The 23,170-nt window shown below is 58.9% G+C and overlaps 1 protein-coding gene across 4 annotated transcripts in view; it reads left to right on the top strand.

Annotated features, from left to right (window-relative positions):
- The window catches only part of Man2b2 (mannosidase alpha class 2B member 2), a 30,009-nt gene extending 7,230 nt beyond the window's left edge, over positions 1 to 22,779 (top strand). Inside the window, exons 5-19 of one of the 4 annotated variants that reach the window (XM_027939669.3) lie at positions 1,316 to 1,431; positions 1,962 to 2,139; positions 3,043 to 3,241; positions 6,569 to 6,759; positions 7,697 to 7,856; positions 9,256 to 9,413; positions 11,951 to 12,210; positions 15,910 to 16,101; positions 16,451 to 16,703; positions 17,152 to 17,262; positions 17,352 to 17,565; positions 19,238 to 19,372; positions 20,708 to 20,820; positions 21,465 to 21,582; positions 22,505 to 22,779. In XM_027939669.3, the coding sequence (XP_027795470.3) occupies positions 1,316 to 1,431; positions 1,962 to 2,139; positions 3,043 to 3,241; positions 6,569 to 6,759; positions 7,697 to 7,856; positions 9,256 to 9,413; positions 11,951 to 12,210; positions 15,910 to 16,101; positions 16,451 to 16,703; positions 17,152 to 17,262; positions 17,352 to 17,565; positions 19,238 to 19,372; positions 20,708 to 20,820; positions 21,465 to 21,582; positions 22,505 to 22,602 (2,496 nt within the window). In that variant the 3' untranslated portion in view covers positions 22,603 to 22,779. Of the gene's footprint in view, positions 1 to 1,315; positions 1,432 to 1,961; positions 2,140 to 3,042; positions 3,242 to 6,568; positions 6,760 to 7,696; positions 7,857 to 9,255; positions 9,414 to 11,950; positions 12,211 to 15,909; positions 16,102 to 16,450; positions 16,704 to 17,151; positions 17,263 to 17,335; positions 17,566 to 19,237; positions 19,373 to 20,707; positions 20,821 to 21,464; positions 21,583 to 22,504 lie in introns of those variants that run through there. The other 3 variants (XM_027939661.3, XM_027939687.3, XM_027939692.3) reach the window with 3 other exon arrangements.
- Positions 22,780 to 23,170: the final 391 nt, after the last annotated feature.

Genomic DNA, 23,170 nt, shown 5'->3' with positions numbered 1-23,170 from the left:
TCCCCAGGGTGCCCTCTTCCAGCAGGCCCAGCCCTCCTGGCCCCCTCCAGTCCAGAGACCCCTTCCTCCCCTTCCACAAGGCCTGGGGCCGGCCCAGGTCCTCAGGCCCCTCCAGGGACCAAGCAAAGTGCACTGAGGAACCACAGGAGGAGAGTGGGCTCGGCTGGAGCCCAGCAGCCGCCTCCTGACGTCCGAGGCAGCGAGACAGTGGACAGGGCAGACCTCCCGGCTGCGTGCCCAGGAGCCGCAGGCTCCACCCTCCTCTCCCATTAACCTCCCCAGCGGCCCGGGAGGCTGGGGCTGCGGGAATAAAGTCCCCCCAACTGGCGCTTGGGCAGCAGACATCTGGGGTCTCAGCTCTGGTGCTGCAGGCCTGAGCTGCAGGGGCAGCTGCCACAGGCCCCTCTCCTGGCTTGTTGATGTTGTTTTCTCTCTGTGTCTCTGCTGTGTGTCCAAATGTCCCTTTTTATAAGGGCCCCAGTCCTACTTGCATTGGACCCACCAATGACCTCATTCTAACACGGTCACCTCCACAAGACCCTCCTTACAGTCAAGGTTCTGGGGGCTGGAACTTCAGCGTAACTTTGTGGAGGGTGTTATTCAACCCGTCATAGATGAGCAGAATCATAATCGCACCCATTTCACAGATGGGGAAACTAAGGCCCCAAAGGCCAACTTGTCCTGTCCAGGACGCCCTGGAGAGCAGTGGTAGAGAGTGGTAGAGCTGGCCAGGGGAAAGTTATGCAGAGGACATCAGGCTCCAGGCAGGTCAGCAAAGGAACATGTCACCGAGGGCCTGGCAGAGAGGTGGTCAGGACCCTCTCCAGTCAGCTGCTTTCACCTGCCTGTGACCCCATGAGTGCTGGGGGTGGCTCCCCATTTATCCTGGGGCATAAGGACTTGTGTGTGGCCCCAAGCCAGAGCCGAGCAGAACTAGAACTTCACACCTGCTTGCAACCCTGAGCATCAGAACTATTGAGGAGCAGGCTTCGCGCTTGTGAGAGGCAGTGAGCCCCGGGCCCGGGAGTCTTCAGGTGAAGCTGGAGCAGGCTTCTCCTGGAGGACCTGGCAGCGAGAAGCCTGCGAGGAGCGGGAGGGTGAAGGAGCAGCTGCTGGCAGGCAGACCCCAGGGCCCCCAGACCCCACGGGGGGGCTTGAGAGTGGCCTGGAGGGATGTTACAGAGGGGGCAGCAGCAGGAGGTCTTGGCCCACAGAGAGCGGAAGGTGAGGACCGGCCAGGGGGCACAAGCTGGGCTGGGGTGGTGCAGCCAGGGCTGCGGCTGTCCTGTCCTCACTGCCCCCTGTGGCCTTGCAGGGGCTGCAGTTTGTGTGGCGAGGGTCCAAGAGCCTCTCGGCACAGCAGCAGATCTTCACGCACGTCATGGACCAGTTCAGCTACTGCACGCCCTCGCAGCTGTCCTTCTCCAACAGGTACCAGCCCTCCCCAGCGGCCGCCCTTGCACCTCCCCTTCCCCAACAGGTTCCAGCCCTTCCCCAGCGGCTGCCACCTGCCCCTCTGCACCTTCCTGAGACCCCAGACCCGCGTGTCTGGCCCCTGCAGGTGGTGAGCAGTTGCTGTGACACTATCTTGAGCATTTCCAGTCCCCAGGCCCCATTCTTGGTGTTGTGCCATGCCCAGCCACCCTGAAGCCCTAGGCAAAGGGGAGACCCTTGGATGCCCATCCTTCGTTATTTCCGACTGGTATTTCTTCATCATGGATTTTTGTGTTGATTTTGATTTTTTTCTAAGTATCGCATTAATATGTCATTGATCTTGATGACCGAGATTTGGGGCACCTGTGAATGGTGAACAAAGGAACCAGCTGGATGGTCCTGGTGGGGGAGCAGGGGCTGCTGGCTCCTCGTGGCAGCTGGAGCTGACCAGGCTGGGGGGCGGAGAGGCACCTGGAGCCCCATCTGGGCACACCTCTCCTCCCGCTCTGCACTCTGCCTCCCCACAGGTCCGGGTTTTACTGGAATGGTGTGGCTGTCTTTCCAGAGCCACCTCCGGACGGGGTGTACCCCAACATGAGCGAGCCCGTCACCCCAGCTAACATCGACCTTTACGCCAAGGAGCTGGTGGCCAACGTGAAGCAGAGGGCTGCCTGGTTCCAGACTCCTTACATCCTCTGGCCCTGGGTAAGGCAGGGTCCTGGGCCTCATGTCCTGTCACAGCCCAGGGCCTGCTGTGCAGAGTCCAGCCCCTGTGCTTGGGCCCTGTGGCAGCTTGCACCAAGCCAGCCTGCCCAGGCCCCACCACTCTGCACCCCTTCCCCACAGACCACAGGGCCTCAGCCACTCCTCCAGCCTCCCTCCACCCTGGACTCACCCCGGCCTCTCCCACCTGACAGCAAACCCCCGGGCCAAGCAGCTTCCACTCCCGCCTGATGAGCCGTACTTGCCATTGCAGTGTTGGGGGCTGAAGCCCGAGCCAGAACCCCCATACTCTACCTCCAGTTCCCTCTGTAACACGGGAACAATGACAGTACCTGCTGCACAGTCTCCATCCAGGGTTGGTGAGGGGCAGTGCCAGGCAGGACACCATGCCACTGTCTCGGACCTTTACCGAGCACCCGCTGTGTGCCAGGCACTGTTCTAAGGGACCATTCGCCTCGTCCATCTGATTTGCACCACTGAGCCTAGAAAGCGGACATTGCTGCTGTCCCGTTTTGCAGTTGAGGGACCTGAGGCTCAGGAAGGTTAAGGAGTTTCCTAAGGCCACTCAGCCTCTTAGCAGGGCAGCTGGGAAGGGCAGGAATTTGTGTCCAGACAGGTCACCCAGGGCTGCCTCTCCTGAAGGTGCATAAAGGCCACGGGAATCACAACTCTGGCCGTGATTCTTAGTGATTATCACCCTAGCCATGTCGGCAGGTAGCAGTGCCATGGGCCTTGGATGCGCAGGGGTGCCAGCTGTGGGAGCCGGTGACCCTTGTTGGCGCCACGGAGAGTGGCAGGGCTGCCATTGGGAGGCAGTGCTGACCCTCCTTCCTGGGCAAGGTCTGTGCTCTGAGGCACAAGCCATTGCTTCTGTGTCCCCTGCAGGGATGTGACAAGCAGTTCTTCAATGCCTCGGTGCAGTTCGCTAACATGGACCCGCTGCTGGACCACATCAACAGCCGGTCCCAGGAGCTCGGCGTCTCGGTGGAGTACGCCACGCTGGGCGATTACTTCCGCGCCCTGCACGCCCTCAATATCTCCTGGGCCGTCTACAACCACCATGACTTCCTGCCCTATTCCTCAGGTACAAGCCTGGGCACTGGGGTCGCAGTCTAGTGTCAGGGCCGGCACAGGACTGCACATCCCTCAGTGCTCACAGGGGTGCCCCACAGGCCCTGTGTGGGGCCCTGAGGCAGACTGGCCCCACCTGCCTCCCGCCAGACGGCCTGCTTCCTGGTTCAGCTCCCACCCTGCCCACACCAGCAGTTTGCTGCCCTGCCCTGGCAGTGCCCTGCAGGGGGCACCCTCCTCACCTGCTCCTTCTCCTGTGCCCTATGTGCACCTCCTCCAGGCACCCCTTCCCTAGACACCGAGTCTGGGCTGGGTGACTCCACAGTGTCCCAACAGCCCCAGGCTTTCTTTTTTAATTGCTTCACTACTCTCGGGGACCTGGTCTCCTCTGGGTCACGAATGTGTCCTCAGGCCCGCAGCTGGCCGGCCACACATAGCACAACCTATGACCCTCTCCTCCGGGGCTCTGTAAAAGTCATGAGGCCTCCCTGTGGCAAAATGGGGACACCAGTGTGCTTTGTTCTCATGGTCATAACAATTGCATGAGACCAGAAGAGCTGTTAGCCTCCCACCCAGCACACAGGGGGCTCAGCCAAGGGAGCTGGGAGTAACTGCGATGCTCAAACCAGAGTTTGAGATGAAACTAGGTCCCCACTTCGGCCAGCGGATGTGTCTGGTAAGCTGGCCGAGAAGGCCTCTTGTCGCCGTAGCAGCTCATCAAGGCAGGAGCGCCTCCCTGTCAGCTCTGAGTCACAGCCGCCAAAGCCAGTTCTTCACAGCCACTGGGGGAGGTGTGGCCTCTCCTCACAGCAGGCCGTGTCCTCAGCGCTGCAGCGACCCCCGCAGTTCACCCCCAATTTCTTCTTTCTGGGTTCTTGTCTAGTGAATTCAAAGAATGAAATCCACAGACAGCGATGAGTGAGTGCAAGAAAAGCCAGAGCTCTCTCAGGGCAAGAGGGGACCGACAGGGGTTGCCGCTCAAGTGTGCCAGTCTAAGTGTTTAGGTAGCGCCTGGGTCCATGCTATGGGTCCAAATTTTGCTGACAGGGGTTTGGAAAAGTACCAGTGCTGTTGGTCGGGCCGCGATCCCATTCAGGTCTGCCCTGCTTTCATTTTCCTGCCGCTGCTGGAGAAGGGGGAGGTTGAGGTCAGAGGATCATGGGTACTCAGGGGTTCAAGGCTGCAGCACTGTGTAGAGTGGGCACCAGCACCAGGCCTTGGCCTGGCCACCCAGGGACACCCTGGCTGGCCTGGGCCCTGGCTGTCTGCTCCTCAGGCCCACACCTGCCCAGCTCCAGCAGCTGCAGCCGAGCTGGCTGCCTGTACTCCAGCCACCAGCCCTGCTCCTGGACGAGGGCTTGGCTTCAGCGCTGTCCCCAGCCCTTTGTGCCAGGTTAGGAACGTGGCTTGCCAGCCCCTGCTTGAGAGACTGCTTCAGGGCCTGCAGGGTACAGCAAAGCTGCTGGTAGCATCGGCACCCTGTTCCTGTGGGCCTCACAACCCACACCCCCTGAGCACCCCGCTGGCGGCTCCTGCAGGTCTGCTCACCTGCCTAGCTTGGGGGACAGGTAGAAATTGCTCTTCTCAGCCCACTCCCAGACCCCCTCTGGCCTCCACAGGGGGATGGGTTTGGCCAAATGTTAAAATCTACATTGGTTGCATAAGATGAGCAGCCCAGCCAGGCTGGGTGGATGGTGGCTGGGCCACCATGAGCCAGGAAAGCGCAGGCTCTCAAATGCAGCCCTTCCTCCCAGCTCTGCCTAGCACTGACTCCCGTGCTTGGCTGACTGCTTTGGGAAAGGAAGCAGTGATGAAGAGGCATGCCACGGCTGTCCCCAGAGAGCTGAGGAAGCCCAGGGGCATCTGGCCGAGTGGCCACCATGTCATGTGGCCTGGGCACCTGGAGCTAGGCCTATCTGGGGCCTCCCAGCCACAGTGACAGGCAAGGACCGGCCCTAGGCAGTGACTCCCAGCACACCTGGGTTTGGGTCACACCCCTCCCAGCATGAGCTGTTGCTCCAGCAAGTGGAGACACTTCTTGAGCTCTGGGGTGTCATGGTAAAATGGCGTTTCTACAGGACTAGGGGGGACACCCACGTGAAAGCTTCCTGGTGGCCAGCCCCCTTCTCCCTGTTTATGTCCTTTCAAAGAGAACTCAGATGGACTGTGGCTGCAGGGCTCCAGGGGACCTGGCTGCTGCTCAGACTCATGCCTGTCGGGAGTTAGGCTTGCTTACCACTCTGGGCCTCGGTCTCAGGCTGCGTGGAGATGGGGTGGGCTACACAGCTGCCAGGACCCTCTGGTTTGCGCCAATTTGCTGAGGGGTGTGGCTACAGGTGGGGAGAATGGGTTCCCGGGTGGGGGCACGGCTACAGTCAAGGTGGGCAGAGATGATGTGGGCGTGGCTACAGTGAAAGTGGGGGTGGGATTTGTCCTGGGGACCGGATATGCCCTCAGTGGGGGCGGGTGGTTAGAGCTAGGCAGGAGAGTTGTGGGCGTGGCTAGCTGTGAGGTGGGCGTGGCCACGTCCAGGCTGGCTGCTCTAATTAGCGTTTGGGCTGTGAAGTTGCCTGATAGGGAATCCGGTCCCCAGCCTTGACCCAAGCCCTCATCCGTTTCGCCATGAAGCTGCAGGGGACGCTGCCTATCTGACTCCACAGCCTGTGGCCTTTCCTCTGGGCCGTGGGGCACCCACCAGGGACTGGCCCAGGTCTGTGGGGAAGAGCAGGGAAGAGGCACAGGGCAAACCCGGGTCAGCAAAGAGGCAGACCTTGCAGGGAACTGAGAGCCCCCTTGGGAGACAGGCAGACCGAGGTGCTCAGCCGCCTCCCTCCCCGGCCCTGGCAGCCAGACAGCAGCTACCTGGGATGGCTCAGCTCCCACACCACCCCGAGCATTCTCCCTGGGCCTCGGGAGGCTGCTGAAGTGCAGGCCTGTCCCAGGACTCCCCGTGGCCCGGGGCTCACACAAAGCCCTCCTTCTGGGGCTGTGTCCTACCCACCTGGTTCCTGTCTTGCTCTCTTCCCTCCCTGAGGTTTCCCAGATACCATCTTGTCACTGGCCTTGCTCCTCCTGCACCTACTCTGTCCCCAACCTGCCCTGACACTCCTGCCCTGCCCCAGGCTCTCCAGGGCTCCCTGAGCAGTTCTCTTCTGGCTTGGAGAAGGTCCCTGGACTGAGAGCCACAGCCTGGGGTCACCGCCTGCCCAAGTTGCCCTCCTAGGCCACCCAGGCACACTCTGCCTATCTGGTCCCCGTTCCTGAGCAGTGCAAGAGTGAGGACGTAGTGGGCTCCACAGGCAAGGGACCCTCAAACTCCCTGTCTGCCCTCGTCTCCCAGAACCATTTGCTGCCTGGACGGGCTTCTACACCTCCCGCAGTATGCTCAAGGGGATGGCACGGAGAGCCAGCGCCCTGCTGTACGCAGGGGAGTCCATGTTCACGCGCTACATGTGGCCAGTGCCCCACGGGGCTCTGGACCCCGCCTGGGCCCTGCAGCAGCTCCAGCAGCTCCGCTGGGCCGTCTCGGAGGTAAGGCCAGGCTTCTCAGCCAGAGGGGTGGGACTGACACCCCTGCTGTGCACCCTTGTCCCAGCAAATCCTCCAGCCCAGGCTTTGGGGCCCCATTTCACAGATGAGAACAGCGAGACACCCCGTCACTGGGTCGTGCACCATGAAGCTGGGCCAAGTTCTCTTGGCACCCAGCTGGTGGCTTCAAAGCTTTATATGTGATTCTTCCAAGAGGAATAAGGACCAAGTAGAATGGCAGTGGTGTCAGCCAGTCCTGCCTGGAGCTAAACCATAGCCCCACTGTGACCTCAGTGACAACATCTAGGAGGGTGGTGGGGCAGTCGTGACCATAGGCTTGACATGGTTGGCACTGCGGCTGCCACGTAGCCAGGGTTCCTGGCCTTCCCTCTCCACGTGCTCCCCAGGTAGGAAAAGTGAGGCCCCAGGAACCTTGTATGCTGTCCATGGTCACCCATCCACACGGGGCCATGCTGGCTGTGACTTCTTTACAGCTGCCTGAAGGGGCACTGGCAGAACTCGCCTTGTGCTGGGCATAGACTGCCCTAAAGTCCGTCAGAGCAGCCGGCCACAGCAGCTTCCACTGTGGAGCTCCATGTCCCCTTCTGTGAGGACACAGTCCTGCCCCTGCCTCGGAGCAGAGGAGTGTGAATGTCGTGTGGTGTGAAGGGTGCCCAGAACAAACCAGCCACACGTGGGGCAAGATGGACCGGGTGGGGCAGGTCCTTCCCAGAGTCCCCTGGCTGCCCAGGATGGCAGACCTGGCCAGGGGTTCCACAAGGTCAGCGAAAGGGGCCAGTTCTGCAGCCTCTCTCGCCTCGGCTTCCTCTTCTGGGAAGTGGGAGGGACGCCCACCTTCTCCCCTGGCATGAGACCAGCACCTTGTAGGGTCAGGTCCTGATCCCCGCCTCTTCCTCACATCTGACAACGGTTGCCACAGGTCCAGCACCATGATGCCATCACTGGAACTGAGTCCCCCAAGGTGAGAGACATGTACATGGAGCATCTGGCCACAGGGATGCAGGGCGTGCACAAGATAATGTCCTCTATTGTCCTGGACAAGTTCCAGCTCAGGATGACAGCCCGGGCAGCCGAATCAGGTAAGCCAGACCCCCACAGAGAGGCTGAGGCCCCCCTCTGAGAACAGAGCCCAGAAGGGCCAGGGAGGGGGCCTAGTGACCTGAGTCCACAGCCCCTGCGACCCCTTACTGTTGGCATGACCTTGACCTTGGCAGTGGCTCCAGTGCCCCAGGCCTCCATTTCTTCATCTACTGGATGAGGAAGGGCTGACATGAGTCTTGGGGATGGTAAGCCTGGCGTCTGTAAGACTGGACCTGTCATGGTCCTCGTTTCATAGCTGGGATCCTGAGACTGTTTATTTACTAGCTCAGGGCCACACGGGTCGGAAGGAACAGAGCAGGGGTCTGACCCCTTAACCCATGCTTCCCTGCCTTGCAGGGAAGATGCCAGTGTCCTTGGCCCCGTCCTGTTCCCAGCACCCTCCTGGGCTCAGCTGGGCTGCAGATCACCTCCTGGTGGCAGTTGGATCCGCCTCCTGATCACAAGGTTTCACGAGTTAGAGTGTCCAATGTACCAGTTCACCCAGGACGGGGGCTGTCAAACCCGAAAAATCCTGGGCAAATGGGGACAATTGATCTCCCTACAGAAGCACGAGGTTTTCCTATCCACTGCCCTGATCCCCGCCTCTGCCTTCACTGTGGTCACGGCACTTCCCGATGCTCCCCCCGGCCTTCCCGCTGCCCCAGCAGTGTCTGGGCGGTGCCATCTTCCAGCCCTGCCCTTGCCCTTCCCACTTGCAGGTCTGGAAGGCCTTGGGGACCAGGACTGGAATAAACAGGACCCCCACCCTGGGGCATCAGGGCGCTGAGAGAGACAGGCACAGACAGGCCCCTGTGAGATGGGCTTTGATGTCCTTGCCAAGTGGCACAGTTGATGGGCAACCACTCCAATGCCATGCTCATGCCATCCCCACAGGCACACAGGGAGTCAGGAGAGAAGACAGAGAAGCCGTCCCAGGCACAGGGGAGGAGCCAGCAGAGCAGGGAGGCTGCAAAGCGGGGTGCCGTGTTGGGGATCCTGGGACATCCAGCACAGGAGATGGCGGGATGGGAGAGACGGGAGGCCAGGCCCATGATGCAGGGCCCTCAAGTGCCAGTTCAGGCTCCAGAGAATTTTTTCCCTGACAATGCCAAGTACGCAAAGCTTTGGATCCAGGCCTCGGAAGCTGGGTCACTTTAGGCCAATGACTGTACTTCTCGTGTCTCAGTCTCCTCATCAGTAAAGTGGGCCAATGGGGAGAGATGTGTGAGGGACAGCGGACCCTCAGCCACCCGAGGGACACCTCATTTTCCCTTTGTTCCTTCCCCGCTCAGGGACTGCACTGAGTCACATGTGACCAAGCTGTGTACCTGCTCCTCCCTGGCTCCCCTGGGGGCTCCACAGGGCTGGGTCTCACCTGCCTTTTTCCCATGTACCCAGAGGTGTGGAGTGAGCCAGGCAGCAACCCGAGGCCTGATGGGTACTCTGCCTCAGTCTACAACCCATTGGCCTGGACCGTCACCACCATCGTCACCCTGACCATTCACTTCCCCAGAGTCAGTGTCACAGACGAAATGGGCCACCCCGTGCCCGCACAGGTATGGACATGTGGTCCTGCAGGAGGGACGTTTGCCATTTGCCACTTGCTGATCTAATCTGTGTCCCACTTGCACATGCAGAAAGGTCTGGGGGTCTTAAAGGGCTGAACAGGGCTGCGGATGTTGGCGAGGCCTAGGCTGCCCCCCCCCCCCCCCCCCCCCCCCCCGACGTCTGCACGAGTTGCCATCTCTTCTCCCCTTCCGCTGCCTGGAGCTGCCCTGGTTCCAGAAGACACTCTGTCATCCAGCCCACGCCCCCTTGGGGAGGAGGGAGAGGGACTGACATGGCTCAGCCACTCAGCACACCCTCCAGGTGGGGTGCTGGGCCCCTGGACAGGAGTAAGGCCCAGCCCACCAGGGGACACAGTCACAGATGGTTATGGTGTGGAGGGTGACTCAGGAGCCAGTGGAGGGTCCCCAAGCCGAGACCGAGGAGGAGGGGAGGCCTGGAGTAGACCCAGCACACGCCACCCCTGTGTCCTGAGTGCAGGGCCCATGGAGAGGAGTCCTCTCTGCAGGGATTTCTGGAGCTCCGCTGTGGGTCAGACCCTTCCTAGGTGCAGGGACACTGTAGTAACCACAGGACAGAATCCCTGCTGTCTGTCAGGGGATAATATTCTAGTGGTGAGACAGGTGAGAAGCAAAATAAGACGTGGCCAGTGGCAGCCGTGGGGAGACAGTTAACAAGCACCAGGGCTGGGGCTCACCTGACTAGGTGACCCAGGTCGCAGCCCGCACGGTGGGGTGAACGGGACAGAGTGTCTGTGTTTGGGGTAAAGGTCAGGTTGGGGGCAGGAGTGGCAATTGTGAGTTTAACACTAGGCCCCCAGGAGCCTCCCCAGGGGACACGGAAACTGCATGCCTTAGCTGCAGAGCAGGTGGGAGGTCCCCAGCCCAAGCCTCAAAAAAGGGGTCAGTGAATCAGACAAGTTGAAGGGGCAGGAAAAAGATCTATTCATGATGCCCAGAGAAGAGAAGATGGCAGGCTGTGGTGCTCACAAACCCAGCTCCCCCCAGTGAGAGTCAGGCAAGGGAAGGGAGGGGGCTGAGGACAGGCGAGGGCCTCTGACTAGAGGCACATAGGTGCCCTGGGTGGGGTCTGCTCATGGTGAGAGCTTGGCGGCCTTGAAAATGGCTCATTACCGTTATCTTGGTGTCTTCTGCCTTAAACTGGGGGACAGGTAACTTTCAGGCAAATCAGCCTGTGCTCCCAGACCTGGACGGCAGGCCTTAAATGGGCACCCGGGCTGCGCGCAGTCTGACGCAGGGTTCAGGTGGGAAGGGGGCGGATCCAGCCTGAAGGCAGAGTTTTCCCACCCTGTTATGGCACAGGACAAAAGCAGGCTTGGCCCCAGGCACAGTGGCACAGGCCTATAATCCCAGAGGCTCAGGAGGCTGAGGCAGGAAGATCCTGAGTTCAAAGCCAGCCTCAGCAACAGGGAGGCACTAAGCAACTCAGTGACACCCTGTCTCTAAATAAAATACAAAACAGGGCTGGGGATGTGGCTCAGTGGTTGAGTGCCCCTGAGTTCAATCTCTGGTACCAAAAAAAAAAAAAAAGCAGGCCCCCGAGCTGTTCCCATCATGGGTGACTAATATGAATAGTTCCCCTGTGTGACGTCCAGAGGGAGTGATTTGTAAAGTAGCTAAAAGCAACCTAAGCCCGGGGCTTTTCTAAGACCCCTTCCAACACCCCATCCCAAGCCAGATACCTTGTAGCTGGGGAGAACCCAGGAGGATTGACCTGAAAGGGTCCTTCTCTGTGGAGACAAGGGATGGGGGTTGCCCCTTCCGAGGAAGTGAGGGGGAGCTGCATCTTGCTGGAACTGAGGACCCCCTCACCAAGGCGGGAGGAGGAGGAGGGTCTTAAAAACTCCTCTGGTGCTGTGGTAGATGGTTGGGACAAGAGAGGGTTTGGGGACACCTGGGCTACTGCCAGGGAGGGTCCACGGCAGCTATCACCAGCCGGAGGCCACAAAGACGAGATGGCAAGAGGCCGAGTCCTGGGAATGAGCACGGTAGGGCATGGTGGCCTGGACAGTAGCTGTGGGTGGTGAGCTGGAAGGGCCACAGCAGGGTTCCGGCTGGGGAAGCCTTGGGGAGCAGGTGGGGTGAGGAGTGGCCATGAGCTCAGCCATGGACGACCAGGTGGAGGCATCTAGCAGGAAGCGGTCCTTGTGGGTCTCGGGTTCCAGGACAGATCAGAGGTTAAGATCAGGGCATCAGTCACTTGGCAGATGAAGGAGGATTGAAGGAGCTGGGGTGACCCTGAGTAAGAGAAGCCCTGGGCATCCTGAGAGCCAGCCATCTTCAGGCCACTAAAATAGGTTCCAGGGGCCATTATGTTTTGTGGTGGTCCTAGGGGGTGCAGCCAAACCAAGGGAGGACAAGGAGAGCTCAATCCAGGAGACAAGGACACTGCTGGCTCAGTGGACAGTGAGCACCCCCTGTCCAGGAGGGATGCAAGCCAGGGGTCACCAGTGGACCGTGTCCTCCCTGCGCTGAAATCCACCTCCACTCCATCCTGCTGGTTGCAGATCCAGAACTCAACGAAGGACCTCTCTGCCTACGACCTGCTCATCCTGAGCGTCATCCCGGGACTCAGTTACCGGCACTACAGGGTCATGCCCACTACAGAGGCCCAGGAGGCTACCACCATGGCCACCACGCTCCTGTTTAAGAGCAAGCTGAGGAGACATAGCAGCTCACAGAAAAAGCGCCTGGTGACCATGGCAAACGACTGCTACACCGTGCAGTTCGACCAGGACACCAACCTGATGCACAGCATCTGGGAGAGGTAAGGCTCAGCCACTGCTGGTCTGCGGCAGAGGCGCACCCAGGGCCTGGACCAGTAGGGCCCCCAGTTCCCATTGGTGTCTCCATTGGCTCACCTGCCTGAGAGAAGGACCAAATGTGGTGAGGCCTCTTCCTGCTCTTGTGATCTTTAATTCAAGGCATATGAGTCTAGGCCAAGACAAAAAAAAAAAGCTTTCTTATGCCTTCTAATTCCAAAGATTCCAAAGCTGTTATCCAGAGAAAAGAGGGCATTGAGGGAGTCACCCTGAAAAAAAATATGTTCATATTATCCACTTTAACTGAGAATCTCTATTCAGGAAATAGTCACACTGTCTCTAGAACATGAAGTGTGTTGGTCAGCTTTTCATTGCTATGACAAAATACTTGAGAAAACCACTTAGAGGAGGAAAGGCTTCTTTGGCTCCCAGGTGCAGAGGTTTTGGTCCATAGTTAGCCAGCTCCGTTGCTTTGGGCCTGAGGCAAACATCATAGTGGAAGGGCATGGCAGAGGACAGCCACTCAGTTCACGACAGCCTCAGCAGAGAGCAGGGGAGAAGGGGAGGGTCCAGGTACAAGATAAAGTCCCCCAAAGCATGCCCCTCAAGGACCCACTCTGCTCCGCCACGCCCCTCCTCCTGCTGGTTTTCACCGCTTCCCAGCAGTCCATCGCTGTCGGTGGGTCGATCCACATGAGGTTACAGCCCTCGTGAGCCAGTCACCCCCAGATTCCTGCCTCTGAACATTGCTCTATTGGAGACCAGGCCTTCCATACATGAGCCTTTGGGGGACCTTCAGTTCAAACTACAACAGGAAGGGACCCTCAACATCGTTTATTCGTACCCACCCACTCCCCGGCCATCTGCCCACCCACCTTTCCATCCATCCATCCATACCTGGACCCCCACCCGCCCACCCCACTCTCAGCCTTCCCTCTGTCCCGTACTGCCCTGTGCTCATCCCGCCGGCCGGCCTGTGGGAGAAGCGTTTGTGCTGGTGGTGTGGACAGGGCTGGGGCAGGGTCTTCAGCAGCCCGCCACTGCCCAGAGCGTGGGACTTCCCTGGGAGTTGGGCCACGGATTCCTCCCTAGATGTGGGCAGCTGGAGCAGCTGGCAGCAGGCGGAAACGGAGCAGGGCGCCAGCCACGTGAGCCTCCCCGGCCAGGCTGGGAGAAGCCGAGTGCCCTCCCTCCGTCAGTCCCCAGCACCACCTTGCCGCCTCCTTCCTCCAGTCCGCAGACGGGCGCACCGAGGCCCTGCCCACCCAGCACTCTCCAGTCCCAGAGCCCACGCCACGCTGTCCTGTGCCTGGCCCTGTCTCTCTCGTCTGGAACTCTGGGGTGAGGACAGGGATGTTCTTATTAGGTTCCCAAAGCCCACCTGTCACCTGCACAGAGGAGGGGCTGCGGGAGCTGGGGGGCTCAGGGGAGGCGCAGGAGAGGTGGCTGAAGCCTGGGATCCAGGCACAGAGCGGGGGAGCCCGTTGCCCCTTCAAGGGAACTGGCCCACGCAGAGGCTCAGGAGGAGCCGTGCAAGTTGAGAGGCCCTTGGCCCTAATGTGACAGCTTCCTGAGGTGGCCACCTTCCACACTTTTCACCTCTAAATGTGCATTCAGCAGTTTTAGTGTCCTCGCAGTGGTGCAGCTGTCCCCCAGTCCATTTTGAGCCCTTTTGTCACCCAATAACCCGCCTGCAGTGTGGCAGCCACTTCCCCAGGAGCCTCCCCCAGGGCCCTGGCCACCCCGGCCAGCTTTCTGTGTCCATGGATTTGTCCAATCTGGACATTTCATATACATAGCGACCTACCTGTTGTGGCCTATTTGTGTCACCGAGGACCTGTCCTCCAGGTTTACATGTGGTAGCAAAGGCCAGCGCCTCATTCCTTTTTAAGGCCAAATGGTGTCCATTGCATGGACCGGCCATAGTCTGTTCACCTTTCTTTAGTCAAGGGACACTTGGGTTGTTTGTCAATGATGCTGCTGTGAACAGTCACTAGTGCTTGGGTGGACGCACGTTGACATTTCCCTTGGGTATGACCAGGAGTGGACTTGCTAGGTTGTGGGGAAACTGGGTTTCAGCTTTTTTTTTTTTTTGGCGGGGACTTACCAGGGATCTACCCAGAGACACTTAGCCACTGAGCCACATCCTCAGCCCTTTTTTTTTTTTAAGTTGTTGATGGACCTTTATTTTATTTATTTGTATGTGGTGCTCAGAATTGAACCCAGTGCCTCATGCATGCCAGGCAAGTGCTCTACCACTGGCCACCCCAGCCCTTTTTTATATTTTATTTAGAGGCAGGGTCTTGCTGAGTTGCTTAGGCCCTCACTAAGTTGCTGAGGCTAACTTTGAATTCATGATCCTCCTGCCTCAGCCTCCCCAGCCACTGGGATTATAGGCATGTGCCGCTGCGCCCACCTGCTCCGCTTTGCCTTCCCACCAGCACTGTGTGGAAGCCCCCATGTGTCACATCCCCCGTCACTTGTCTCTGCCATTTCAGTCATGGCCGTTCTGTGGGTGTGAAGTGGTACTGCCCTGTGTTTTTGATTTGCATGTCCTTGATGACTAGTGATGGTGAGTATCTCTATGTGCTTATTGGCAGTGGCCTATCACCATAGTGAAATGTGTACCCAGGTCTTTGGCCACTTTTAAATTGGGTTGTCTTTGCACTGTTGGATTGTAGGAGCTCTTTATGTATTGTAGGTGGGTGGTCCCTGAGCAGATATAGGATTCGCACATTGTTTCCCCCAGTCTTGGACTTTATCCTGTCTCCGTGGCCTTTGAAAAGAAGCTAGGGCCGTGGGCCTGGGCCAGGAGATCAGAGGCCTTTTGTGTCAGACAATTGGACATCACTGCTTTTTCTCCTCTGCATCAGGGTCTCAGCAGGACCCTTCTTAACATGTCTCCTTTCTTCCCTCCTGGCTCCTTCCCCAGACCACGGAAGTCCTCAAAGTGGGCGCAGAGCTGTGCGGTTCTTCCCACTCTGCCCACAGCAAGTCCAAGCCCATTAAAAATAACATACCAACACGTCCCTTGATGAGGCTGCATATATATTTGCAATTAAAATATACATCTCTAGGGCCGTGGGACCCCTCCCCATCTGCCCATATCCTCCATCTTAACCAGAACAACCTAAGGGGGGTGAGCACGAGTTTTGGAGTCTGAGCTGAACTTGAACTGGCTGGCCTCCTTCCCAGATGCGCTGCGTTGGTCGAGCAACGGCACATGGCCCAGCCGCTGTGCCTCCACGTGCCTCAGAGTGAAACTGGTTAACAGGTCGTGTCCCTGGGGCCTGAGGGTCAGGAGAATTTAACCAGGTGAAGGACGGCTCTGGCATGTGATGTGACATGGGGTCATAAATATGGTGTCCTGCTGGACAGCTCAGGGTCAGCAGGACAGAAATCCCTTCCAGTACTGGTGTGGCTCACAGACCCTGCTGGCCACCTGGATGGCCCAACGCCTGTGATGGTGCCCTCTGCTGGGCCTGGAATGCAGCCCACAGAGATAGGGGTGGGATCCGAGGTCCCGCTGGCTCTGGCTGGGGTCTTTACATGGACCCCACTGGGTCCTGGTGACCGTTATGCAGGCTCCTTGTGGGTGATTCTCCTCATTCTGGCCTCTTGGCTGCATGTGGACGGGGGATGGTCTGCTGGCTCCAGACCCCGTGCAGAACAATGGTGGTGTGTTCTCTTGCTCGCCACTGCAGAGAAAGCAACCGCACAGTGCCCCTGACGCAGGAGTTCCTGGAGTACCACGCCAACGGCGACGTGCACCAGGGCCCCGTTTCTGACAATTACAAGTTCACTGCCAACAAGACCGCAGTGCCCGCCTGGAAGACTGTGGTGATGGAGATCGTGAGGGGCAAGCTGGTGACTGAGGTCCGGCAGTACTTCTACAGGTGCCTGGGAATGCCCTGGACTAGCCGATGAGCGAGTGCGGCCACCCCGGGGGCTGCCCTGGCATTCAGTTGAGGCTGCCATCTCTGGGCATGCTTTCTCATGTGCATGGGCCTAGTCATTTGGCCGGAGCCTGGGTTCAGAGAGGGGCTCTTGTTAGGTCCAGGCCCACATAGCAGCTCCATAGTGTCAGGGACCCAGGCTCCTCCCGCAGCATTTCTGAGTGTGCCATTGTGCACGTGGCCCTGGGAGGCCCCCTTTCTACCCACCCTGCCAGCAGGAAGGACGGGCAGAGGAAAGGAGCACAGGGAGGCTCTGCAGCCTTACCTCCCACACCTCCTCCTCCTCCAGGAACACCACTGCCCAGAATTACACCTTTGCAATCCACTCCCGGCTTGCCCACGTGTCTTCGGACCCCGACCAAGAGCTACTCTGTCACCAGATAGAGCAGAAGTACCGAGTGGGCCCCTTGGAGCTGAACCGAGAGGCCATCCTGAGGACCAGCAGTGATATAAATAACCAGAAGCTCATCTATTCAGACAACAACGGCTACCAGATGCAGCGGAGGCCCTACCAGGCCTTTGTGAACAACGTCATCGCCCGGGTAACCCACCTTGCCACACACTGCACCCTGCCACACGCTGCCTGACCCCTTTAAGCAGCAGAGGCCTCTGGAGAGAGTTCCTTTAATGCCCCCTTACCCCAGATCTGCCTCCGCAGGGTTGAGCACACAGGCTCCCAGTCAGACTGTGTCCGGATTCTGGGGCTATCACATATGTATGAGAGAGCTCGGTTTGTACCTCTTTCCTCTTCTGAAGAATCAGTGCTTTGTCAGTGGGTCCTTTGAGGGTTGGTGTGCTGCTGTGTGCTGAAGGCCTAGAGCCATCAGCTGGGCCACATGGCTAGGGAGCACCAGAGCAGAGAGCTGAACCCCCGTGCACTGGCCTCCAAGGTCAGGGCACCTCCTCTGTGTGCCACCGAGCCTTGGGGGCTGGCCGGGCAGCCTGCACCACCCTTCACCCAGAATGCCCGCGGTGGTGCTTATGTTGCAGAATTACTTCCCCATGGTGCAGTCGGCCTTCATCGAGGACAACAAAAGCAGGCTGGTGCTGCTGTCGGAACGCGCCCACGGCGTCTCCAGCCAGGACAACGGACAGGTGGAGGTAGGAGGCCTGGTCTGACCTTCTGCAGCCCCTCAGAGCCACCCGTGAGCGCTCTACACAGGGAGGCCCTCAGACAGCCCCTCCTGCAGGTCATGCTCCATCGGCGGCTGTGGAACAACCTGACCTGGAACCTGAACTACAACCTCACGCTGAATGACACCTCGATCGTCTCCCCGATGCTCTGGCTTCTGCTGGGGCCCCACTCAGTCACCACTGCCCTGCGCCCAAGGATGGGGCTGGCACTGCAGCACAGGCCCATCGTGCTGGTCAGAGAGCTGGCCAGCAAAGGGGTGCCCATGGCACGTAGGTATCGCTTCTGCCCCAGAACGAGCCTTTGAGCCATGGTGGCCTCAGGAGGGACTCATGCCCTCAGGGATCTGGGCAGCTTTGGGGTAAGGAGGAGCCTCAGAGATTGAGGGCAAACAATGGGTCGCTCAAGGGCACGCTGCTGGCAAGCACAGAGCGGGGGCTCGAAGCTGTGCCACTCTGCACCTCTCCCTGATGTGTCTTAATGTGACACTGTCACCATGCCACTTGAGGCCTGGGGTCCCAGCATTTGAAAGCCAGGTTTTGTCTGAGTCTGGGCATGCTCACCAGGCGGCCCAGCCTGCAAGGCTGCGCTTTGCCTCCCCGGAGGCATCTGTAGATTAGTAACCATGCAGTTCTGTATCATTAAAATAGTGGAACCAGAGTAACATTAAACCGGGATTCCACCAGAAGACGGTCCTTGGAGCAGGCTTTGAAAAAGTAAAGACCTAGCTACATTCTGGCCCCATCCTCAGGATCCTGGAACTCAGTTCATTGCCTGCCCACTTGCAGAGCTGTTGATTAGGGTGTGCTTGCAAGGTATTTCCTCCTCCAGTTTCAGACCAGAACCTTCCCAGGGCCTCCACATTCAGGCAAGCTGTTACCCACTCTTGCAGCATGCATTTCCCCAACTGCAGGCGGAGGTGCCTCAGATGCAGCCCTGCCCTGCAGGAGTTTTCACAGCCTGAAGGGGGGACATGATGGTGCCTTGCGTTTGGAGGAGCACAGCTGGAAGGACACACACCAGTCCAGGTGTCCTCCCAGCTGGGACATGCTGCGCTCAGACGGCACCTGTTCCCCGCTCCCCAGATTAGTCTGCTTCCCATCACAGTGATGAGATCTCTGGGAAAACCAACTCTAAGGAGAAAGGTTATTTTGGCACATGGTTTCAGAGGTTCCAGTCCCTGGATCCAGTCCATGGTTTCAGAGGTTCCAGTCAGGACAATCCGTGATGTTTGGAGCCTTGGTGGAGGATGTCAGCTCACCTTGCAGAGGCTGGGAAACAGAAGGGATTGAGAATCAGTGTCCCCATCAAAGACCTGCCTCCAGTGAGCTAACTCCCTCCCAAGAGCACAGGCTGGTGACCAAGTCTTCAACACATGGTCTTTGGGGACAGACAAGTTCCAAACCATAGCACCACTCAAAACCGAGACTCTGACTTCCCATCTCGAAGAGCAGCAGGCCCAGGGAAGGCTTTTGATGGTCCTGCTGGCGTGACGTGTCTGTGTGGCTGGGGTGCCGTGCGCAGCTGCAGCTTGAGCGTGCCTCCAAGCAGGGCAGATGGATGTCAGGACAGGAGGAACTGGCTTCCCAGACCCCAAGTAGAAGGCAGAGCTGCAGGGTCCTGGTGGAGCTCTCTGGGCCTTAGTCTCATCTGTCGTTTGAATGTCTAGACTGGGGAGGCTCCAGATCCTTCCAGCCCCTCAGCTCTGTGATCCCAGCCGTTGGATGTGGAGGGAACAGCCTTCAGGGGAAGGGCCTGCAAGGGCAAGGGCAAGGGCATGGACGCCTGGGGCGCCAGGACCGCAGGTCTCAGGCTGACTGGCATAGGCTGCACACAGGTTGGGAGAGAGATGGGCCGGAGGCCTGGGAGACGCCACATGGAGAGTTCTGAGTGCCAGAAGGAGGAGTTGGTCCTGAACCCCTCCTCGCCCTGTCTGTCTTGCAGGATCCGCCCCAAAGCTCCCAGTACCCCAGGAGCAAGAAGCCGTGACACTGCCCCCAAATCTGCACCTGCAGATCCTGAGTATCCCTGGCTGGAACTACAGCACAGTCCACACCAAGCACAGGTACCTTCGGAAAGGTGAGGCAGGCGTCCAGCGGTCCAGACCCACTCTTCCAGGAGACCACCAGACCCCTCAGTCCAGCGCCAGACAGGAATTACCTCAGAGTCATTGCGGTTCTGTGGGGCCCTTGTCTGGTCCCTTATCTGCAGCACAGCCCACAGAGATGGCTGTCCTTATTCTGCCCAACCCTCAGGGCTGCTCAGGGTCCATCTCCCAGAAAACGGGCAGGTACCACTCCAAGAATGGGTGGCTGGTCCTGGGCTGGAGCCCACTTGCCCGGCTTGCTGGCTGGCTCTGGCCACTCCCCGCCTGTGTGCAGGCTGTGGTCCATCCCCATTTGCTAGATGAGGGGCCCGGATACCTGCAACTGCCTGTAAAGTGGGCTCCCATAGCACCCCACTGCTCAGGGCAGGAGGTGGGGTCGTTCTCTGACTCTGGGTTTCAGATCCAAAACCATTCCACCAAGAGCAGACAGAAACGCCTTTTACAAACCTCTTAGCTTGTGTGGGCCCCAGCAGCCATTCCTGTGTGCCATCTGAGAGCCAGCAAGCTCCAGCCTCGGGGCGAGCTTCGTAGGACTTCAGCACCTCAGTGCCAGCCCAGAGTCTGTCGGCAGCTGGGGTGGCTGCAGGGCTGGGCTCCTGAGCCAGGGCTTCACAGTCAGCGGGCCCTCTTCCCAGAACCTTGGACCCAGGGCTTCCCCTGAGCCTTCTCTCCTCTGTAAGACAGGAGCGTCAGCACCGAGCCTCCCTGTGAGGGGCGGCCAAGGGTAGGACATGAGATCCCAGGACACTAGGGCGAACAAGACCAGCGTGTCAGGCCGGGTGACCCGTAGTGCTGTGGTCGCAGGGACCCCTGACTTGGTGCAGCATGAATTCATTCCTCCCCCGTGTGTTTCCATGGGGGTCAGCGGGAAAGCCGCTCTCCCTGAGGCCACCAGGACGCCATGTGCAGGATGTGCTGAAGCACCTGCCTCCTCTTTACTGTGGAAAGTGACAGCTGGCTCCCACCACTCTGGGTGGTGTGGCTGCACTCACCTCGGAGGCAGGGCAGGAGAACTGGAGCCCTGAGGACAGCCCACTGATGACCTCACAGGGAAAGAGGACCCGGCCTCCGCCCCTGAATGGCAGGCTGGGAGGCCTGGAGTCCTCCCTCCTCGGTACTCCAACTTCCTGACCATGGGCAGGGACTTCCCCCTGAACCTTGGCTTCCTCTGCTGTCAAGTGGGGACCGAGCAGCTGCCTCTCAGAGAGGCTGAGGATATGGAATGAGTCAAATGTAAAGCACCTGGGACACACCAGGGCCTTGAGGCTGGCTGATAAGGGTCCTCACTGCCATCTTTGGTCCTTAAGGCCACCAACCAAAGGCCCAAGCCGACCTGCACCGCGTCCTGCTGCGGCTGCACCACCTGTATGAGGCAAAGGAGGACCCGTTCCTGTCTCAGCCGGTGACTGTGGATCTGGAGGTAACTGCCCCTTGCCCATCCCCGCAGACCACTGTGGCCGGCCTCCCCAGGAGAGTCTGAGGCCCTGAGTGAGTAGCCCCGTGGGCCCACCTCCCTCGTCCTCCTTCGAGGTCTCCTGGCTTTGTCAGTTACAGCAAGTCTGCTTCTTCCCCTCTGATCACTGACAACACAGACAGCGTTTGCATAATTAGGAACAAAGCAGATTGTGGCGGCCTTCCTCTGAAGATGACTTAGAGGTCCAGGGGCCACCCAGCCCCACCACTGGGCTGTCTCTATCCCACCAGCCTCTGGGCCAACTTCCTCACCTGGTCAGGTGGGGAGACAGGGAGTACTCAGCTGAAAGGCTGTGGAGATGCAGCGAGAGCCTGCCCACAAGTCCAGGCACCTGAGGGTCGCAGCATCCGCCCAGGGTGGTGCCTGTCCCCCAGGCCCTCATCCGGCCAGGCAATGGGGAAGCACACAGCCTGGCCTCAGTCTCCTCCTCTGTAAATGGGCTGGCAGACCCTTCCTTTCAGAGTGGAGAGCTGGACAGACACATCCAGCAAGGCAGGGCCTGCCCTGGTCAATGGACGCCACCCCTGCTGCTGCTCTGCTCGGATCTAGGGCATCTGGGGCCACCCCTCACTCTGCTTTTGTCCCTGCAGACCATCCTGCGGGGGCTGGGGCCCGTGGTGGCGGTCAAGGAGCGCTCGCTCACTGGGACCTGGGACATACATTCGCTGCAGCGCTGGAACTGGAGGACGAAGACTGGCCACCAGAAAGGTGGGAACCCCTGCCATAGTCCCAGGCAGGTCCCAGCCAGGCTCCAGAGCTGGACAGACCTGGTGCAGATCCAGCCATCCACCTTCATGGCCACGGGGCCTCAAGGGGCCCTGTCCCCCATGCCCCTGCAGCCTCCTGATTTCCAGAGTAGGTCAAAAAAGGCTTGGATCAGTCTCCGCCTGCCAACGCCACACGCAGGCACGTACATGAGCGTGCATGTGTGTGAGAAGTGCACACATACACACGGACCGCACACCCTGCCCGTGCCCTGAGCAAGAGCCCCAAGCTCCTGAGTGTGGCCCAGGGGTTCTGCCAGAGTTGGCCCTGCAGAGTGGCCTTCCTGTGCCCACTCTGCACCCACCATTAGCTCCCACAGGCTGGGCAGCCTCATGCCTCCAGCTTTGCCATCCCCTCCCTCCTCCTCAGAAGGTCCCTGTCCTTGTTCTCTGGCCTCCCCCAGTCCCCGCTAGGCAGGTAGCTCTGCTGCTCTCCTGGCCCCAGTGCTTCCTCTGTCCTGGGCATCGCCTCTTGTCCACTGCACACAGCATGGTACCGAGTGCAGAGTGGACACTTAGTGGCAGGGAGAGGAGGAGGGACCCAGGTGAGGAGGGAGGCAGGACAGGTGTGCCTCCTCAGTGGCCATGTTTTACCAGATGGCCCAGTTAGAAAACCCACAGATGTTGAGTACAGACCCCAGGGGGAAACCCGTCCTGGGGCCAGGACCAGCCTGTATGACATGCTCCGCCTGGGCCATGCCTCAGGAGAGGGAGACGTGGAGAGACCCACTGTGTAAAGGCCCCCGGTGGGCACAGGCCTCAAGGGCCATGGTCACCATGGGAGCCACAGCAGGCTGTATGCAGCTGCAGGTTCTGGGGGGAGTCTGGAAGAAGCACCCTGCTGGACACACTCTGTGCTCCCCCAGGTCATCCCACCTCTCCCTCAAGACTGAAGAGAGGCCCCATCGTCACTGTCTACCCCAAGGAAATCCGCACGTTCTTCATTGACTTCCAACAGCCATGAGTGGGTTGCCACGGCTTCAGGACTGCCCCAGCCGTCAGTGCCGAAGCAGAGGAAGAGCCATCAAGAGGGACTGGGGTCGGGAACGAGCTGCTGATCCCACAGGCTGGCAGCAGAAAATGGTCCTATTTGGGATTTTCTCTTATTTTTTTTTTTAAATAAAATTCATATTACAAAGTCTGGGTTCTCTCTCCAGTGCTCAAGCCCGCCCCCACTCTCCTCACACGTGAAGGATGTTTTCCTTCTTTCTTTTAATTTCTTTTGGTTTTAAAATAACCTTTATTTAAAAAAAAAAAAAAAGTTATGTGCATTATAGGAAACAGAAAAACACAATGAACAAAGTCATCAACACACGAGCAGCTTACAGCTGCGTGTCCTTCTAGGTCCCCAATGTGCATACATGACGTCCAGTTTCATGTGGTCGGGCTGTTGGTGCATATCATGCCTCCCACACATCATGAATATTTACCAACTCAAAATCCCAGGGCTACATGGTTTGATAACCAAGAATGCACTGCAGATTCAGTCTGGGAAAAGAAAAAAAGAAATGTAATCTTGCCTTTTTCACAAA

Source organism: Marmota flaviventris, chromosome 7 (assembly GCF_047511675.1).
Source record: "Marmota flaviventris isolate mMarFla1 chromosome 7, mMarFla1.hap1, whole genome shotgun sequence".
Classification (NCBI taxonomy): Eukaryota; Metazoa; Chordata; class Mammalia; order Rodentia; family Sciuridae; genus Marmota; species Marmota flaviventris.
Note: the sequence above shows the minus strand (reverse complement) of the source record. Positions and strands in the feature narration are given on the sequence as shown.